Source organism: Syngnathus leptorhynchus, chromosome 9 (genome assembly GCF_054491065.1).
Source record: "Syngnathus leptorhynchus isolate UIUO chromosome 9, UIUO_Slep, whole genome shotgun sequence".
Taxonomy (NCBI): domain Eukaryota; kingdom Metazoa; phylum Chordata; class Actinopteri; order Syngnathiformes; family Syngnathidae; genus Syngnathus; species Syngnathus leptorhynchus.
Genome location: NC_141203.1, coordinates 8469175 through 8489758, shown reverse-complemented (window position 1 = coordinate 8489758; position 20584 = coordinate 8469175). Strand labels below are relative to the sequence as shown.

The 20584-nt window shown below is 41.0% G+C and overlaps 1 protein-coding gene and 1 long non-coding RNA gene across 4 annotated transcripts in view; both read right to left on the bottom strand.

The window, feature by feature from the left end:
* Positions 1-14376, bottom strand: part of LOC147050995 (uncharacterized) — a 41100-nt gene extending 26724 nt beyond the window's left edge. The window contains exons 1-3 of the long non-coding RNA XR_015067251.1: positions 14291-14376; positions 13607-13665; positions 10502-10631 (exon numbers count right to left, since the gene is read on the bottom strand). This is a non-coding gene — a long non-coding RNA (uncharacterized LOC147050995). The remainder of the gene's footprint in view (positions 1-10501; positions 10632-13606; positions 13666-14290) is intronic.
* A 1190-nt stretch (positions 14377-15566) lies between these two features.
* Positions 15567-20584, bottom strand: arsh (arylsulfatase H). Of its 3 annotated transcripts, none has more exons than XM_085920533.1 (12): positions 20547-20584; positions 20150-20299; positions 19948-20069; positions 19766-19888; positions 19315-19517; positions 19030-19250; positions 18428-18564; positions 17955-18092; positions 17532-17691; positions 17321-17442; positions 16890-17241; positions 15567-16636 (listed from the first exon to the last, which is right to left on the bottom strand). In XM_085920533.1, exons 1-12 carry the CDS (start codon positions 20549-20551, stop codon positions 16615-16617), a joined length of 1755 nt encoding a protein of 584 aa, XP_085776659.1. In that variant the 5' UTR covers positions 20552-20584; the 3' UTR covers positions 15567-16614. The 3 variants fall into 3 exon arrangements, with proteins under 3 accessions (XP_085776659.1, XP_085776662.1, XP_085776661.1); XM_085920536.1 differs by having other exon boundaries at positions 19333-19517; XM_085920535.1 differs by having other exon boundaries at positions 15567-17241.

Here is a 20584-nt window from a genome sequence, read left to right as displayed (position 1 = left end):
ATGGCAAGTGAGTACGACAAAGAGGGGGGGGGGAAGGAAAACAAGTTTGTTATATTCAACTATATGTTAAAGGAAACATGATTTTTTTGTGAGAAAAGAGAAATAGGAATCAGAAAAATCCTAATGCAACAGACATTGAAATGAATTACATCTGAATGCTGAGCAACATGAAGCAAAGTGCGCACTGGTTCCCAACAACACACAAATTACCCATCATTTCATATCTTTCTAAGGGGAACTAGCATATGTGTAATTAAATGGAAACCAGGCTATCTTTTTTTTTTTTTTTACATAACCGAGCTTTTCTGCTCTGAGAAGCAACGTGATTTCCTACTGCACTGAAACAAGCTCACCATATTGGATGAATTGTTTCCACATACATTTTGTTACTGATTATCTGCTATAATTGCTATCAGTGATCATGATGAGTGTATTTCCCATTGAGACGTCTCCGATTCTTTTAATGTTCATTTGGAAACCAATACATTTCCCTCTACGCCTCATTAACATCACACCAGCATATAAATGAACACGCTAGGCTTTTTCACTTCATTTCCTCACGCGTCTACAAATTGACCAAACTAAAAAGAGTTATCTTCCAACGGAAAAGCAAATGCCTTTCATTTAGAGTTTAGTATTGATTGCAAAAAATCCATTCATTCAAATATATTCTTAGAATATTTATAAAGCTCCATGAAAAGTAATGTGTAAGATTTCATAGTTACTGTACACACATGAAGTGGATTGAATTAACGTGTGCCACATTTGGATGAAACTTTATTTCTGTCATTCATCTCTTTGTTTTATTCAGTGGTTTCCCCATCTGTGCAAAAGAAGAAAAGCCTCGAGTCAAGGCTGCCCTGTCAGCAGCTCGCCCTTTCAACACACCCCGTTGCGCATACTTCACACAGTGATATCAGCCCTCTCAAACCGGCTGTGTTTACACTTGAACTTAAACCATCATCATTGCCTGTTAGTGTGATATCCATCAGTCGCTACGTCAAACTAATAGAATGAAGAGGACTTTAGGCTACGAGAAGGGAGGCGGGGTCACTTTTCTGACCTCGTTTGGTTATTTGAGGGAGTTTAATCAAGTAACTCAGCACTAAATCAGTTATGCCTGAATAACTGTTATCTTGTTGGTATTGAACTTGAGACAGTTAAGTTAAAGTTTCAATCGTGGTTTCATCCATTTTCTCTTGATAAATTATTTCATCAGGCAGCCCATAATAGACCCCAAACCAGCACTCGGACAGTTTTTCAACCATGCAAAGAGAGGTTTGCGTGGAATAAATGTAAAATACAAAATATGTACACGCCGGGCAAGAATACGAAATATTTGGAGACTCAATAGTCTCCAGATAGACTTCTTGATATTATTTTTGATATCGACAGAAAATTTTAATATTTGTCTAGAACTGACAAATTATTTCGTATTTTATTTGAAATTGGTGACCCTCACAGTTACAACAAATGATCACTTTTTATTTTGGAGCTTAAAATGTTTCTTAAGGACTGATAACAGAAGAAAGAAACCTAAAGAAGGAGTTCAACACGGTTTACGTCAGTCTTAAAATGAATTCAGCTGAGAGTCAGTGACCTCACCGCCAGGCATCATATTTTACACCAGGGGAGACAACTGGTCACTGCTGAGCGCACACTCAGATGGGTGTGTTATGGCGCACGCAGCTGTGTGCGTGTGTGTTACTCTGCTGCCATAGAGACGGGAATTACCTGCTCGTGAAAGCGTTTCAGTCAGAGACAACTTCGAACTGAAACTTCAAGTCCATCACAACAACATCATGACGCTCTTCCACTGATGCGCCTCTAAATCACATCATTAAATTGAAGCATTAAACGAGAGGAAAATCATGAATCTTATCAGTCACTGCCAATGTGTCATCTCCGGCAGGCTAGAGAGAAAATCCATGCATCAGCTCAGCCTGGATGCTAATGCCGCTGGTATTCATGCAAAATGATCACCCCCAGAAAAAGGTGACAGCAGTCACAGCAAAGAGCCTCAGTCTGATTAACAAACCACGGGCACAACTCATTCTCCGCAGTCGAGCCAGGGCCGAAACTAGATTTGGTGACGTCACATCCTTTTTTTTAGGATTTTTGATACAAAATGCAGCATGTTAGTACATCGACCCTGCGGCAGAGTTGTAAAAAAGAAAAAAAAAGCTATGGAAAAACTTACACCTTGACACAACAGGGTCCTGCAAAATAAATAAAATATACTAAATACTAAATACACAATAGATAAATAAATAATTACACAATAAGAAATAAATAATTTAACAACTAAAATTAAAATAAAAGACAGAACACATTAAAAACAATTCCACAGAAATGATATATCTTTTGCAAATCAATGACGCTACACTAAAACAGATAACTGCCTACACCCATACCTGTGAAGTAAATGAGTCTTTCCTTTCATGCAAGCACATAACATATTTGGACTGAACTTGACTTCCTTTTGGTTTGCCCAGCTTTGATGTGTAGACTATTTTACGTGGAAAATGTCACTGTAATTTGCTGCTGTGTTTCATTGGTTTTAGGTATTCTCAAGATTTATTGAGTGTCTACTGTGCAGGGTGTGTCGGACAGATGGTGAGTGATGCTCTCATGTCAGGGCAGTCACCGTTCTCAGGAGGAAAAAAAAAAATGACTCATGAGCTACATTAGTGGATGGCCTACATTAACTGGAACCTGAACCACAACCTCGGAAGACAACCCAGCATGCAATCAAAGATGTGCAATCGTAAAAAAATAAAAAAAAACAAAAAAAAAAACAACATACAGCATTCCATGGAGAGATCAAAAATTGACAAGAAACCTTAGATGGCTAGCTTTGAGCTGTGTGAGTTTCCATCTCTTTTAAAATATGCCATGACTGAGATATAGGAAGCAACAAAAGAGCATTTCTGGAACACAATGCTTGGTGGATTAACCATTCAAGTCGTGCTCACACAGGAACAAAGATTACCGCAAGAGCAGAGCCGGTGCAGAGATAGCACCAGCCATGAACCTGGCTATCACAAAACTAAGGAGCTCTCACAATGATGCCATTTGTATTCCGGTAGATTTCCTCTCCAAAGTCCACCACCACGTAACATGTCCCATGAGATGTCAGGACATAATGGTCAACGGTAATAACATGCTTGACTCATGATGAAAATTTCCAAAATACAATGAATGTATTTATGAGACAACTCACATTTGGCTTATATTTTTTTAAAAACTACTAACATGCCTTTTCACCATCTGCCTCTGGGGCTGAGGGAAACCCAATCTGCAAGCTTCTAATTTGTAGCTGCCCGTTTCCTGGAGGTGGGAATTGCGGAGTAACTCAAGTTATAAGTACAGCGGAAAAACGAAAGCCTCAAACCAAAATGAACAAGAGTTTAGAGTTATGAAATATGGTCAGTCAGTCTTCTGCTAAGATACAGCCTTGCAATCTCCTGGTTGGAGCAATAATTAACAATACGTGACTTCCATATCTGACTCAAAAGGAACCATCAAAAAGCCCCTGAAGGCAAAATGTTGAAGGTCATTTTGATGCACACTGTGCAAGGCCATGCAGACTTTGTGTTCCTTGTAAACGACAGAGGCGGGCGGGAGAGACACATCCACTACCATGACTAACATCTTGCTGGCTATGAGGCAGCGAGCTGGAATAAATATGGAGCCAGCATCCTGGATTGACTGTTTTCACAGATGCTGCCATGAGAAGATTTTGTTGTTGATATCGTGTGGATTTCAAAATTCTTATTCCTAGAATGAGTTGTTTCCTGTAACTGCAGTTTTGTGAAATGTTTCGCATAAATGACAGATAGACACATACGTACATGCGTCAAATGAATGGAAAGTGTACACGTGTTGACACAGACGCACACGCTACAGGTGGCTGAGATAATGACTCATGACAACGATCCTGGAGCAGGTGAGCTTGCCAGAAGTGAATTAGGATCGGAAAGATTAGCGGTGGATAACGGGATTTGAGGAGTGCATAAAGGAATGCATGACGAGATAGACAAGTATGAGGGAGGAGAAGAGGGGGAAAAAAAAGCAATAAATCGGCAGATGCAAGAGTGCTATATGTGAAACAATGGCGCTTGATTTATGGGAGTCCTCTCGAGAGTTGAATGAAAAAAAAAATCTTGTTTGAGCAATGTGAATGGAACGATGATGAATGTGGACAACTGGATAGTGCGATGAGCTCAGAGCAGAAAAAGGAGGGGTATGATATTAAGAAATTGTCAAGGCTCTCCAGCCAATTAAGTTCACCTTTGGAATGACGATGAAAACAAAACACAGGACTAAGGCACAAGAATAAAAAAAAAGGTAAAAGAAGGGATAGTTGATGAAAGAAATATCATTTGTCATGCCCTAAAATGCCAACCAAATGGCCTTCCTGGAAAGGAGGAAACATTTTTATTTGAAGTATCCCGAGGTTTTACAACGTATCAGTGCTGAGAACTGCAATGAGGCGATGACACAGCAAGAACATAGCTGCAGACCAGAAGCAGTACAAGATAAAGTGCGGGATCTGCAGACATCTGTTTCATGTCAGACACAGGTTGAAGCCTGATAGCAAGAGCTGGAGACTGGGACGTTTGGGAAGGAGGAAAAAAAAATGAAGCCGACAAAGGAGAACGGTGTGGAAAACATTACATAGATGGAGGTGCCTAATTGGAGGAGACAGACATTATTGGTTGCAAAAAGGTAATGGTGTATCTTGTAAAGTTTGTCTCTCAGACAGAGGCTACATTGCACAGATAAACCCAGATAGATAAGCAAAAGACGAAGAAAATACGACCCACAAGGAAACTTAAGCATCACATGAAAGAGCAGAGCACTTGATGCAAGGATATAGAAAGCTGCTTAGCATTAGCGAGTCTTTTACAAAAGTGGATGTATAGATGTCCTTGCACTTTCACTGACACGCATCTACTCAACTTCCATCTTCTCCTCTGCTTTGACCACAAAAAAACACCAGGGGCTCACAAACATTTATGAAGATGGGAGCGATTGATTCTGTATTTTTGGGGGTGCTACTCAAAGGTTACCTTGCTTTCCCATGAAGAGCCAATCAAAACAGTGAATGAATATGCCTTATCAGATTTACATAATACATTGATGGAGAATTAATTAATTGAAAATTAGAAGCCGGTAAAACATTTCAATCTCAATGTTATTAAGTCAGGACAATTTTTGTTATTTAATTAAGAAAGCTGAATCCGCAGCACATGGTTTGCCTTGGCGGGCCAGACAAAATGGTGGAGCGGACCGGATCTGGCCCCCGGGCCTTGGGTTTGCTGAATATTACATGCCAACAAATTTTTCGGGGTCATACACACAATACTCAGGTCCTGATAAAGAACCTCTAATGGTGATCCATTAGAAGTAGTCGAAATGTACAATATGGTATTTTAAAATAATGATACCGTTTTGGCCCAGGGGTTTCTGGTTTAACACATGATGGAATCGGAGCTGCTTTAGTGAGAAGCCTCAACGGAGCTCGCCAGCTAACATTGAATCCCCTTTCTGATTAAACTGCAGTCAGATGCTTGCTTCCCTATAATTTCTCCACAAGATTAAATTTGTAGGACTTTGTGACAGCACAGCTGTGCCATCTTAATTCTTTATCGTAGGGAAAATTAGGTTTCGTGCGAGTGCTAAAAGGTTTCTAACAGCATAAAAGGTGGATAGAGAGAGGGAGGGAGGGAATAAAAAGAAGAGATTCATCTGAGGGAACGACAAGGAGATGCATTTTAGACTCTCTAGCGATGGGTCTTGTCACACAGGCTATGTTCTTTTTTGTGGAAGTTAATGAAGCATTTTCCAAACATCTGTTTTGTAAAAAGATTAGCTGACTCATGTTGCAGTTTTCAACTAACTCCGACCGCACAAATTGTATCCTAACCCTTAATCTTAACCTTCAACACCAGTCTCAAGCCTAACTCAAAACCCTGATCCTATTACTAAATCCTGAATCTTTTGTTGCTCTTTTTAGGTACGGTGGAAGGTGATTAGTGCGGCCATTCGGTGAAAGAAAACCATTTAGGTTATTTATTACCCGAGGGGGGGGAAAAAACATCAATACAGCTCACTTTGTTTCTTCTAAATGAAAATACACTTTGTGTTTCCTTACAATGTGTCCGTACAGAATATATTGATCAAGGACACTGGCGAGCGGTTTAGTCATCAGCAGCGTTTTAAAATATTGATTTGAGCGCCTCTGTCTCATCTAGCTAACGCACAATGAATCGCTTCATCCTGCAGTGTTTACCTGACCTGTGAATACTTTTTAAACACATCATATATATATATATCTCAATCATTAGTTCTGAGCTCTATTTTGCTGAGTATGTATAAGTAGCAAGGATTACCATTTTCTGTTTAGCAGGAGCTTTACTCTGCGGGGAGTTGTTAAATTAAACAACTATTGAAAGTGGTCTCAAGAGTGGAAACATTTGCTGCACTTCATTAAATATGTAGCTGGTTGCATATACAGGGATCTCTCGTCTCGCTAGTCACATTATTAGGTACACCTGCACAACCTAGGGAAGTTTAATTTAAGATGTTTTTCCTTTGTTGTTTTTTTTTCAGTTTCGACACCGTCGATAAATACTGCATGTTTACTGCGGTTGTAGTTTGCATTGTCATAAATTAAATGACTTTTTTATTTATTTATTTTAAAAAAAACACTGTAACAGGATGTCAGTGTTGTGTCCATAGCAACCAAGTCAAGAGTGAAAACCACCGCATGGCTGTTTTGGCAAGGATTTTGATGAGAAGTCAAGTGGGATCGAAAAGTCTGTTTTGCATAGATTTAATATTTGCCTCTGCTCCTGCATGAATTTACCAGCGTTAAGCAGACACTGGCGTGGACGTATTCAAGCGTCCTTAATGATCTGTGTGCATGTCAGCGTGATGCGGCGCACAAGGAGATGAATCCGGGCAAATCAACGCTAGTGTGTGTGTGTTTGTACGTGGAAGACAGGCTGCCGGGAGCGCAGGCAACACCATCAGAAATGTAACGGGATGGCGTTCTGAGTCAGCAAACCGGAGGGGATCTGAGTCAACTCGCGACTGACTGGTGCTTGGTGTCTCTTGTGTGCGGGTTGTGCATGTGCCCACCAATGGCGTGAGTGTGAGTGAGAGGGGCCACATGTCAGCTTCAGATGTGAAGATGTGATGGCAAAGGGTGAGAATGTGGATGATGATGTGCAAGTTGAATGACCACCAGAGTTTGTTTTGTCTCAGAATAGAATTAGGAGCTGCCATTAAAGTTGATGGAGTGGTGGGAGCATTTTTATCAGGTCTTCTTTTTATTCTATACTTTTCTTTTACGTCTCTTGAATTCTTCAGGGGTTTTTTTGTTTTTGGTTTTTTTTTTAAATACCTTAAGTTGTTTTGCCTTCAAATTGTTGTTTTGTAATTATATGAAGCACACCTTGTGTGTGAAATGCGCTATAAAAGTGGCCTTGCCTTCCCATGTAAAATGGAGGTCATGTGAACAACGTAATGCAAATGGATTTTTTTTATAACTAACCTTGCAAAGCTTTACAAATATTTCATGTGGGTAGATCCCCGCATGTTTTTTTTTTTAAACCCGCTATCAGTTGCTGTCATATTTTTATTTTCAAGGATCTTTCTGGAAAATGCAGTCAATTTTATTTTTCGATATTATTTTAAATTGTACACTTCAATTCAGACCAACATTAAACTTAGTTTTAACCAATCAGATCATTTTTCGATAGAATTTGAGTGAGAATCGGTGACGTTCTTAGACTATTTTAAATAAATGGAACACACTATGTCAAGATACTTTTTAACATACTCATTCTTCATTCTAGCATCCACTTTTCTTACCAAATATCGTTGTTGCCCATGAGCAGGATTAATTCCAGACGTGCCTGCTTAAATTCTTGTGAGAGGAGTTTAAGCCGTCATGACAGATGTAAGCAAACCAAGAAAATAGAAGAGAAATGAATGGAAAGACTTGAGAGTTATTGACACGGACTTTCTATCATGCTCTCTATAGCCCAGTGGATTAGCCGTTTGACAGTGGAGGGGTGAGGGAAGCACGACCCACAAATGCAAACAGAGTCAGAAGAGCAAGGAGAGGAAATATCCCCCGAGACCCTCGGTACATATTTGGACAGACAAACAGAAGCATCTGCCCGCCAACTGGACTGACCAAACTCAGTCAGCCGCGAGTGGCTGAAACCAAATTCAATATGCTACACACAGTTCGCATACGGTGTTAAATATGTCAACGTCTTGCTTCAGGTTTTGATCTAACCCAGTCAAGTCAGCATTTGAGTGACAGGCTCATTGACATTTTAATACCATTTGTGACTTCATTTAACATTTTGCAGGGTCTATTTTCATCGACTGCACAATTGCTCAACTATGACATCACATTTGAAGACAAGGAAGGAGCTGCTTAGATTAGCCATAAAAGAAATCGGCTGTGAGCACTCCCACAGCAGCGCAACCACCCTCTTGCAGATCCCCCGACTTGCGCTCACAGTTGTGTGCCGTGCGGGATTTACGCCACTCGCAAAAATTTTGCCTTTAGCCTTTAAAACGACACAGCCTGGTGTGTTTATCTTTCGCCATTTTCAATCACACCATCAGTTGGGCTGCGTGATGTACAACAACACCCAACACCTCTGAGGACAACAGTCAACGTTATTTATTATTTATGAAAGCGCAAGAGTGGCTGTTTTCTGCAGCCTGATACTGTAAAGACAAAAAAGATCATCACGATCTACTCTCTGGCAAGTTCCAACAGCCAATTAGCTTGAGCAAGAAATGACAAAACTAAAAGCTCTGTTAACTTTGTTAAGTGCTTCTTTGGTGTTGGGAGAGGTGAAGAGCAAAGACAAATATTTCTGGCACAATTTGAGAAAGGAAAATCGCATAATCACTGCTTTTTCTTGGCCGAGAATTAAAGGTTTTAAAATCAAAAAGTGCTATTTATGCTGTGAGCAGTGATTAAAAGACTACTTCCAGCAGCTGAGTCATATTCCTAAATTGCCCCCAATATTTATTTTTGTTGGCATTTTGAGATAATGAAGAGTTTACGTGTTCTCCACTTATAAAAATAGATTTAGATAAAAAGTTGGCTTATGTTGCCACTGTTGGAGTTGGAACTCGGTTGTAACAGCAAAAAAGAAATATTCAAAACATGCACATTAATAGGGAAAAATAGAAAACAAATTTGTATTCACCTCAATAAGACTTTGTCCTTTAGTGCAGTTACGATTCAATCTAACCTTTGTCTAGCAATGAGTGCTTGCATCTGCTAAATAGTTGTTGTTGTTTTTTTGTATTTCTAGCTGTAAAGTTCTTTTGATGAATCACCATCCAACAAATTGAATACACGTCGGGGAGGTTAAGGCAGCAGGTGTTCACCATCATTTGTTGGTGGTCCAGTCACTTTATGAAGCCGAATGTGATTGGTACTGTTCCAAGCCGGAGAAAATCAATGTCAACTTTGCAACTCCAGACAGCGGCTCAACTTGCTTGAATTGCAGGAAATAAGCACGGTGAGTCATTTTAATACACACAAGTTTTTTTTTTTTGTATATTCTGGAGTGTGGGGAAAACAACACATTCCATTGTACTAACAAACACGGAAAACAAAAAGCTGTTTTGTTCGAAGCATTCGGACTACATTATACCAATGTGGTCAAAAATTAAGTAACATTCCTTTATGGTTTTATTCTATCTGTAATGCATTATTTATATTCTGCATTTTTTTTCCCCCCCGTAATGCCACGAGGTATGCGCATGCGGAAGTAGAGACGCATAATCGACTAATTTACTTGGCTGGTCGATTAATCGATTGTGCCTTACTAATTTGATGTCCATTTGGTTCTTCTTTGGCCGCATCACTCGGTTTGAAGAGGAAAAAGAAGTGCACTGCATAATAATGAGAGCTGTGTCTTCGAATGGTCTCAATTAGTCACAAGAAAACATTATGACCACAAATATTGTCAAACCTCGAAGAACTCCAAAAAGCGAAACCTTTTCAGATCAAACCGAATGCTGCAGCTTTGTGAAGCTTGTTGATGATTTTATCATTTTCTATTCGTTTCTTTTGTTCACGTTATTGGGCTTCTCTGCTTTTGTTCTTCTTCTGTTTTAGAACTTTGGATTGCTACGCACAATCTGAATAAATGTGCTCACCTTGACTATTGTCAATAAATCTTTAAAAGGGGAAGAGCAACAAAGAATTCAGCCCGCTAACAATTATCGTCAGCTTTGCAAAAAAAAAAAAAAAAGCCAGGCACTGTCTTGAGTTGTCTGAGATCTTTTGAAATTTAACACCACTAACAAGCGTCAGTGTGACACAAACAGTACGGATTTTTTTATAAGCCCCCCGCCTCCCTTCCCATGTCTTCATCTCCCTTCCTCTCTTAATCTATCACTCTGCTCCAGCCTTCACCTCACCCCTTTGATGGTTGCATTCACCCACCTCTCACCTCCCGTGTTCCTTTCAACCGACATGACTCAGCGTATTCTCCTCCACACTTTCAAGCTCAGCTCGTCATGTTTTCAACCTCGGAGGAAGATGTCACCTCTCTGACACGGCCATCAGCAAGAACCTAGGAGTGAACAAACCATCAATAATAATACGTGATGAGCTCGGGTAATATACACTTACTGAGCACTTGGAACATCTAAAAAGATGCACCAAAATGATGCCTTGATCAAATAATTAATGCTTAGTTGCTAATATTCTGACACTTTTATTTTCACGGTATGGCACAGTGCAGTTATTCGCACTGGAACCATAAAAAATAAACATTCTTTGATTAATACCTCTGTGTCAAACCTAAGAACGGAAGCAAGTCGTTTGGAACATTCAGGAATGGAAAATCCCATCCAATTAAAAATACTACAGGTTGGAGAAAAGAAATATCTCTCACAGTGCACAAGCATCAGATGAATACGTGTGTGCTGTGTTGGTCATGTCAAGGTTCTTTCAGATTTTAGCGCTCGCTAAAATACTGCAATTGCTCCTTATTTCTGCCAAAACACCAACAACGTACAAGAGACGAATTTGGAAGTCAACCGAGTGGAAATTAGCCTTGACCGAGGCTAAAAACCTCTTTACACAACGATGACGCGCATCGAAATAGAAAAATGTTAACAGTTTCCTGTTTAGCAAAATCCTTCATGTTTCCACTAAGCTCGTGATATTTGGTGCTCAGCTGAAGGTGCAGACCATTAGAAGAGGGACATGAGTCACTGTGGTTGAAGTCCATATGTCAGCAATAGACAGGTCCGGGCTGACAGAGGTTTTACAGATGATATGATTCTCTCTCTGTCTCTCTCTTTTTCTCTCTCTTTTTTTTTCTCTCTCTCTCTCTCTCTCTCTCTCTCTCTCTCTCTCTCTCTCTCTCTCTCTCTCTCTCTCTCTCTCTCGATTCCTTGTGGAGTCATCTCCAACTTCCCCCTCAGAGTGCATCTCCCTTTGCAGAGAACAGATAAATCATCCGGTGCGTTCTGGCACTTGTCCCCGAAGAATAACTCTTCTCAATAAGGCCGCAGAGCGACTTTATGTTTTCTGCATGTGCGGACTTTAAATTTCAGCTCACGTGACCCCCTTGCTCCCGAGTCTTTGCTGCTCTTGGGCGCTGATTATTTCTGCTTCCCCTTTTGCCCCATCACACTCCTGTCTTTTCCGAGCCAGAGGCCTCCCTCTCCATCTCGGGCTGTCTCGCTTCATCTTTTCTCCTCCGTCTCCACATCAATAGCTCTCAATCTCATTCTTTCCCCCAGCAAACAGAGTGACCCTTCAGTCCTCTGGCTTCAGCCTCTTCGCCGTGGCTCCCGACTCACTCTCACATCTGTGGGTAAACATGACCAACGCTTCGATTACCCTCTTGGCATTTTGTCATTATTATGCCCTCCCAGAACTCTCCTCCGTGGCGCTCTCCACCCATCCCGCGATGACGAACACTTCCATCAGTCGTCCATACTTCGCTGCCCCTCCAGTGTTTAGTGTCATCCGTCTTTTCCCCTTCCAGATAAGATGTCCGCCCCCAAACATCTATCATTTCACTTAACAGCGCATCCTGCCATCAAAGGCATAAACATTTTGGTTGACATTCAGCAAATCAGCCTTCAAATTGTATGCTCGTGCACCCGGACACCGTTATTGTGCTCGTTTATATTTTGGCTCGGAATGGACGGCGCCATTAATGACAAGTGAGCCAAACGCTGCAACGAGCAATTATTACGTGTTACGTTGGCGTGACTGCTTTGCTTTGCAATTACATCAACGGGGGGACGGACACTGGCTGGTGGCCGCTCGGTTTAGCGTCATCGTCCATTTCAATAATGGCAACCGGAAATGTGGAGCTCATATTGGCCTTTGTGCCAATACATCCAGAACCCGAGGAAATTGAAATAGAATTGCGAAATGGAATCACTAACTGGAAATGATCACTCTTTGTTTATAGTATTACGTGAACCTAAAAAGAGGGCGTTCACACATAAATATATATTTTTTTTTTACCCACTCAGTCAAATAATTTCCACTTCTTATTTTGTATTTCCCAAGAGTTTGGAAATAGCACTAAATACCTAAAGCCATAAAAGTGCATTCAATTGATTGTGAAGTATTCTCAACATGACAATTCTATTCCATAGTGTCCTACCAAACGTGCTCCAGGACGAGCTGACCTACTTTATTTGGGACAAAAAAAAAAGGAGTGTTTTGCTTTAACCAAAGGAAGTCTGGTACAATAAAATGCGAGCTGTCTCAATCGTTGACTCATGGGTTTTCCATCACTAGCAGGGAACAGATGCAGGCCGTACATCACGCATTAAACACCCTTTTTAAAAAAAAAAAAAAAAAAAGGTGACTGTCATGACCAGAACATCTGCAGCATGAGATGTAATACACCTTGTATGTGTGTCTGTGTACTAGATCAGGTGTCCAATATATGAGGTGGTTTGCTTGATGAAAACCTGCAATTTGCCCAAATTAAAATGGCTGCTCTGACCCCTGCGCAATAAGTGAGAGTCATTCATCATTTCTGCGGCAATGGACTCTTTTCGTGGAAAAAGAGTGCACCCAGAAGAGCTTTATGAGCTCACGCTCCCAGCCAAATTCTCTTTGATAAAAAAAGTTCTGGGAGATAAGCTAAGCCTGTACGTGTGTGTGCGTGCACAAGTGCGTGTGTGTTTGAGGGGGGTTGAAAAGTAATTGTGCCATTAGCTTGCTTATTAAGCTATCTGTTTCTCATCAAACCACACCTCTCTAAACATTTCCTGCAACCGATAAAAGAAGTATGTTTATAGCAAGAATGATAATGGCTGTTCCTGCATTTGAATGGTGTACAGCAGCACATGTGCGCTTTAATAATCGTGCTTCAATAGAATTGTTTCAATACAGTGATTAACAAAAGGAAAATAATTGCAGATGGTAGCCAGTGGAGTACTATGGAGGTTTCCTCCAGGAGATCAATGGGAGAAGAGAAAGGCAGGCCAACTATATGTTATGTAACATCATTTATATTATTTATGTATTAATATTTACTTCCGTGTCACCGCTTGTGAAATTACTTACGTGTTTGACGTGGTTTGCCAGGATGAACACGAACGTATCAGATGTGCGTCAGTTGAAATCTACATGCAAAAAAAAAAAAATTATAATAAATAAAAATACATGAATATCAGTCATGTAGGTCAATAGATGTCATAGGTTAGCATTTAAAGCGCACATGCTGACTAAGTAAAGACACATGGAGATGAGTGCACCACTGCCAAAGCGAATGTAAAGCCATATTATTATTTTATAGTTGATATATTAATATTTAAATACTTGTTTTCGATTATTAATGAATTCGCCATTAAAAGTGAGAAGCTCATTTCATGTGTTGAAAGGTACCTTGTGGTCTATTCATTTATTTATTTTAAACCTCAAGCATGATATTGAGATGCTGAGAGACACAAAACTCTTATGCTGCATTTAATTTTTAAAAAAAAAATTTAATTCAATGTTTTACCAGGTAAGAGACCATTTTCTCATTTACCTGCATTAAACCTCTAAGATGCATTTTACTGTGGACATTTTGCACGTGAGGCCAAATCCTGCAAATTCAGCAGGAAGTAAATGTTTGCATGAGTTAAGGTAAGTTTTTAACTTTGGCTTTGCTTGTAACGCGTACTTAGCCTGCACAAGATAACATTTTACGGAAATTAATAGGAGTTTACAGAGTGTTTTAAACGTGTATGTAGCACCGCGTTATACCTTTTGAACTTGGTCCTACTAAATTGAATTCCGTCCGGGGGATCCGCAGGACTCCGCGCAATGCATTCTGGGACTTGTAGTCTTCACAATAGTTTGAGGGTGTGCACGCTTGTGCAACCACATCTGAGTTTTGTTTATTGTAGGATTTATGTTTCATTCGAGTTGTACAAGTTAAAGATCATATTAATGGTGGGCTAATTTTGGAAATAATTTTGGTCTCATTCCTCAAATCTGACATTTGACCAGGGGTGTTTTGATTTTTCATACCTCCTTGTATATCCAAACAAGCCTCAAGATAACAAATAATAATAATCATAATAACCCAACCAAATTCAAAACTGTCTCATTCTGGCAAACACCTCATTAATCATAGAGTATGCCAGATATATCTAATGAAATATTCATATCACATTTTTTTTGTATTGTACCGTGCTTGAAATAAGCTCACAAGGTAATACTTGATTGGTGCACACTAAGTTATGTGGGCTGTTTCCCTCAGGCCACATCTAGCATCTCCTCACATCCCTGATGCAGAGCAGCTATTTCAAGGCTCCCTTGAATATTCCGCTTTTCTCTCCAGATCTGTGTTTGTGTGTGTCAAAGCGGGTGTTGCAGAAATGCTTTATGGCTTCTCCTGCAACATTGACCTTTGCAGCAACCGGGCTCACCCGCTCTTAAGATGATATACTGGTCGTGCATAGAGACGTGTGTGTGTGTGTGTCCATGGTGCTCGTGTTTTGCTCACATGTGACTGACATGATGAACAGGCAGCAACATTCTATCCCACCAGCAATCATTAACTTTGATGCACAGGCCGACGTTATTAGGTACGCTCGGCCGCGTGATTTACTTATCGCAAAGAGAACAGAGGAGCTACCGTAATGAACTTCAAGTGGATCCGAGGCACGTCTCTTCGCTGCTGTGGGGGGCAGAGGAGGTAAATACTACGCACGGAACTGCAACAATTAATGTAATGATGTACGTGACGTTTCCCGACTCACTTGCAGATGCAAGCTGAATATCCGCAGGCACGACGGAGGAGGAAGAGGAGGAGAGAAGATGAAGAGAGCAGTTTGAGGAGATGGAGGAGAAAGAGACGAGGAGGTAGAGGATGGGAAGGGAAGGAGAGCAATTATTGGCTTCTACTGCAGCCAACTCTGATGTTTTGACAGTCAGCCACTGCTGGAGGGAGACGGGCCAAGCGTTGATGATGATTAATGATGACACTGAGGCTGGAGAGGTTCACACAGTCTTTACAGTCTTTTATTGGTGAAGATACAGTATGGAGAGCCACAGGGTATCCTTACGGGCCCATCGGGGGTTCCATATAGCCTCGCTTTTGACTTCTTGAGTGTGAATTAAAAGCAAATTTTTAGGTTGGCATAAACCAAAATATGGTAAAAAAGAGGAGGGAGAGCAGGAGCATGTTACAAAGCAAAGCGCAGTGACATCTACACATATATGTGCACTTCTGTGTCTAAATCGTTTAGAAGGACCCAAAAGACTTTTGCAACTAAATCTCTGTAATTCATCATAAATCAACACAACAGAAATCACATTGTATATATCCATCACAAGTATCCCTGCAATAATTCCTTTTTTTTTTTTTCCTCCTGGTTATTGTGCACTTGTTGCTAGGCAGGATTCCTGGAGACAAATAACTTGAGTGCCATAGACCAGTGATTCTCAAAGTGTGATCCAAGTAGCACTAATGATGCATAAAAGACTGAATTAAAAAAATTAATATTTACAACATTTATAATTTTCCAATACAAATATATAAGAATGAAGCATGTAGTTAAAAATACAGCCCATTTAACCATTTAATGCAGTAGGGTATATATTTTTTTACCTTAACTAAAGTACCTTTTTTAAAACTAAAAGCAATGTAATGATTAATATTATTATTGTTTACATGAATGTTAACAGTGCCCGGTGTTAACCCTACATATCATTTATGTGCAATTTGTAGTTATCTAACATGTTTTGTCAGTGTGCATGATTGGTGACGTGTTACTTGTTATGTACCGGGAAACAAAATACAAGAAAATCACAATGTATTGCACTCGCAAGCAATCAAGTGGAATCAACAAGGTTCAAAACAGGAACTGGTGGATGAACATGACGATAAACACGTACGTCGGTTACTAAGGGGACCTTGTGCTGAACACACTTGAAATAGGCCTTTCTTGCCTTTGAGAAATAATCCCAGTAATGCACGGTGCAAATTGTTCTTGGGAGAGCTCTGACAAGGAAAATGTGACCTTTGAACAGAGCTACCTTAATCATACTGGCCTTGATTGCCTTCAAACTTAACATGGATCTCACAAATCCTGGTATGACCTTCTGCATTGGACATGTGAGAAAAAAAGACAAAATCAATCGACTTTTTAAATTAGGTGAGAATTGAGACCTGGGCTAAACAAGGACAAAACCTAAATATATCTTTAATTATTAATGATACATACAGTCAAGTATCCCTATAATGACATGGACCTGATCGCTCCAAAAACAATCAGACTCTGCCCTCTAGAGGCACACAGTGTCAATTACAAGCTCCAAATGAAAAAGTCGACTAGTGATTTTTTTTTTTCCTTACCTTGCGTCTTCTTTGCAACCACAGAAAGGGAATGTCCCACAACATGGCTGAAGCCAAGGTCTCCACAGGATCTTGTCCCAAGTCAGCTGGTTTGGTTGTTTGTCCACCAAGGAGAGCTGATGAGTGTGCATCGCTTGGGTTAGTCGATGGAGGACTTCTGCGTAGCGAGGCTCTGTTTCGGGGCTCAGCGGGTGCAATTCTGAGGGGTCCCGGAGCAGATCATAGAGCAGCGGAGGGTCATGTCGTATCACGTGTTCTCCGTGACACGAGCACGCGCCCGGGTCATAGCATCCCACAGCTCCCGGGGGGGAAAACTTTGGTGTGACAATGTGCAACTTGAAGATGGAGTCGCCTGAGTAAAATACACCCATGTTAGAATGCAAAAACAAGATTTGTACGGTCATGACAATCGTAATTCTTTTTGAACGTACTGTCTGGTGGGTGCCAGCGTGCTGCGTGTAAGTGGCTGCCACAGTAATGGAACATAAACTCATGCGCCGATCGAGTCACCTTGCCCTCCAACAGCGGCATGAGGTTGTGACCATCTAAAAGCCTTTCATTGAAACTCACATGAGTATAATTTTGGTTAAGTGAATCAACAAGTTATGGATTTAAAAAAAAAAAAAAAAACATCAGCAAGACCTGTCGGGTTGGGTGTCTCCAGCCAGATGTTTCAGGGTGGGGTAGACATCCATAAGGCTGGTGGGCTCGTCCACCACCCTCCCAGCTGCCAGTCTGCCCGGCCAGCGGAAGATGCCGGGAACCCTGATGCCGCCTTCCCAGCCCCCCATGAATTTCCCACCTTAATAGGTTGAAATTCAGAAAGGTTAAACGGAAGGGGACATTTTTTTCCTCAATTGATTTTATTCTTGTACTAACTATATAAAAAAAAATCACTGCATTAACAGGCCTTGTATGTCCATTAAAGTGTGAAAATTGTACTTAAAATATTATCTTAATAAAACCACAGACCTTATTGAATAAAAAAAAAATACAAATAAAAAAATAATAGGAGCCTTATGTTGCATTTAGAGTTGATGTAAGGCAGTGAGAGGTGCCAAATACCTCGATAAATGCCGTTCCAGCCTCCTCCCTGGCCAATCAGAGGAAGAGAACTCTCAATGTGCCCTCCGTGGTCTGACGTAAAGTATATCAGCGTGTCGTTAGCCAGGCCCAACGAGTCCACCGTTTTGGTTAGCTCACCTGCATAAACGCAACAGTACTAGTTACTATTCAGCTGTGACGTCTCTATGAGTGTTCTGGGATTCTCTAAATTATTATGATTGCACGACAATTTTTCCCGAGTTAAACGATATATGTACATTAACACGGTATATCAACTAAGGCAAGTTACCTGCTAAAATTAGATATGGGTTTCTTAACTCCACTTATTGGGGCTTTTCCTTCTTTTGGAATTAGTTTCGCAAAAGCAAAAAATGCAGCTCTTGCAAGATATTATTTTGTAGATATACTTTCCAGAATAATATTTGGTTAAATTCCAAAATTTTGCAACCACTGCCGTTTTATTTATCGCTTACCGACGAGCCAGTCCATCTCTTCCACATCGTCACCGTAGCGACCGTGGCGGCTTCTGCCTGCGAAAGCCGGCGAGTTGAAAAGCGGCGTGTGGACGTGAGCCAGGGAGAAGAACAGAAGGAACGGATGATGGGTATTCCTGAAGAGAAGAAAAGGAGATAAGAAATCGTTGGACGATCCACACCGATAATAAAAACGGATTGTCGTTGACCTCTCCCTTTGTTAAGATAAGTTAGCGAGTTAATAAATAACATCTACTTACACGAAGGACTCAACCTGAAATTGAAATCGAATGAGTGTGAATTATTTTGAGACAAGCAAACTTGTTACGCACTTCTCGCACTTCACAAGGCAATTAATTGATAGTGAACACGTAGATGAGGATACTACTAAAAACCGCATGGACATCGTTTTACTTTTTTTTTTTTCCCCCATGATGCTTTGCCAAAGTATCAGATAAGGAGTCTGAGTCAAGAGCCAATTAAAATGAAAGACTTGGACTTTGGTTTAAAAAAAATGTGATTGAGACATTCCCACTAGCTTATGGATTTTGATTATCAATGTTCCCAAATTGTGTACAAGAATGGCTTTCCAGTGTTCTAACCTCTCGATGAAGTTCTGCGCTTCAGTCAGCAACCTGTGAGGCAGAGTCTCCAGCGTCATGGGCTGCTCCACCACTTCCTGGTCCCTCATAATGATGCAGTTCCACTTGGGCAGTAGTCCGAAGATGGCGTACCACACCGCAATCAGAAGGAAACTAACCGAGAGGAGCGCCACCGAGAGCCACGGGTTAATGTCGATGAGGCCGCAAGCTCGAACACACATCTGTGTTCAGACACAAGTCATTACTTTGAGTTGACACAATTGCTTTGGATCAAAACCTCCTCACCAGTGTTAAAAGACCAACCACGAGTAACACAGAGATCTTTTGGAAGGTGTGTTGCAGATGATTTAAGATGTCCGTCCCCATGCCGGGAGCGCAGTCATTCAAGAGGGTTGAAGGCAGGCCGTAGAAGAAACTGAAGCTGTGCTGATTGGGGTGATGACAGTGATCCCCTCTTTGCTCACAGCTCAGGCCGAGGTGCCATTTACCTGTATTGGATGCAGAGTACATGACAGTGATCGAGTAAAAACAACAAGCATTTATTCACCTGCTTGAGATGTCAAAACGATGTTCAAATTTGGCATGCATGCAGTCCACGACTTGAAAACCAAAGGAAATCGTTTTTTCACTTGAATAAATAGTAAATAGTTCCTCACTTGAAGCAATGCACTCATAGACCACTAGGGCTTGCTCATAGATTTTAGAGGAAGAGGAAGTAGGCCAAATAAATCCTCACCAACTAGGCCAGTGGTGTATCCTTGTTGCTGCAGCCTCTTGGCAAAAGTTATCTCCCCGGGTGGAAGCCCGCCCGAACCCCCCAGGAACAAGTTAACCTGTACAGCACCCGCCCCCGCCATCCCTGAAAAGAAACTGCATGAAAACAAACAAGTAAGTCAAGTTATTAAGTCATGAAGAGACCTGAGCGGACAGCGTAGCGCCCCGTCATGAATGCCGCCCGGCTCGGTGTGCACAGCGGGGCGGCTGCCATGTGCTGAGTCAGCTTCACCCCCTCAGAGGCCAGCCTGTCTATATTGGGGGTCCTGCAGGGGCACACAAGGGATAACAACAGGAAGCTGGTGACACCGTACTGTTCCACAGATGTGCACCGATTTGTACTGACCTGATGGTGTTGTTACCATAGCAACCCACGTCACCAATTCCCAAGTCATCCGCCATCACTAGAATTATGTTGGGCTTCCTGATGCTCTCTTGCCCGATGACGTCACTCGCGAGCATCAGGAACAGGAGGAGAGGTGCAACCAAGGAGGACCTTTATGGGATAATTCATTGCTAAATTGATCTTTGGTTTAAAAAAATATATACATTTTTTAAATCCTAATATTATCACGAACAAAGCAATACATGTCGCATATTTATACTTTAAATATAAATTTACTTTACGATCTTAAGGTTGATGCACTTATAACGAATATGAATGCAAATAAATGTTGATGTTGAAATGAAAGAGCGACAATGTGCGTTCCATTCTACTAGTATTTGTTTGTTTATGAACTGACCACATCGCTGCGGAAGTCTGGTGGTGATCTCTGCAGAC

Coding starts and splice junctions, on each gene's coding strand:
- arsh (XM_085920533.1), bottom strand. Junction 19,889..19,947: donor GCGCTACGCTGTCCGCTCAG/GTCTCTTCATGA, acceptor GTTTCTTTTCAG/GGATGGCGGGGGCGGGTGCT. Junction 17,692..17,954: donor CTGGAACGGCATTTATCGAG/GTATTTGGCACC, acceptor CAACCTATTAAG/GTGGGAAATTCATGGGGGGC.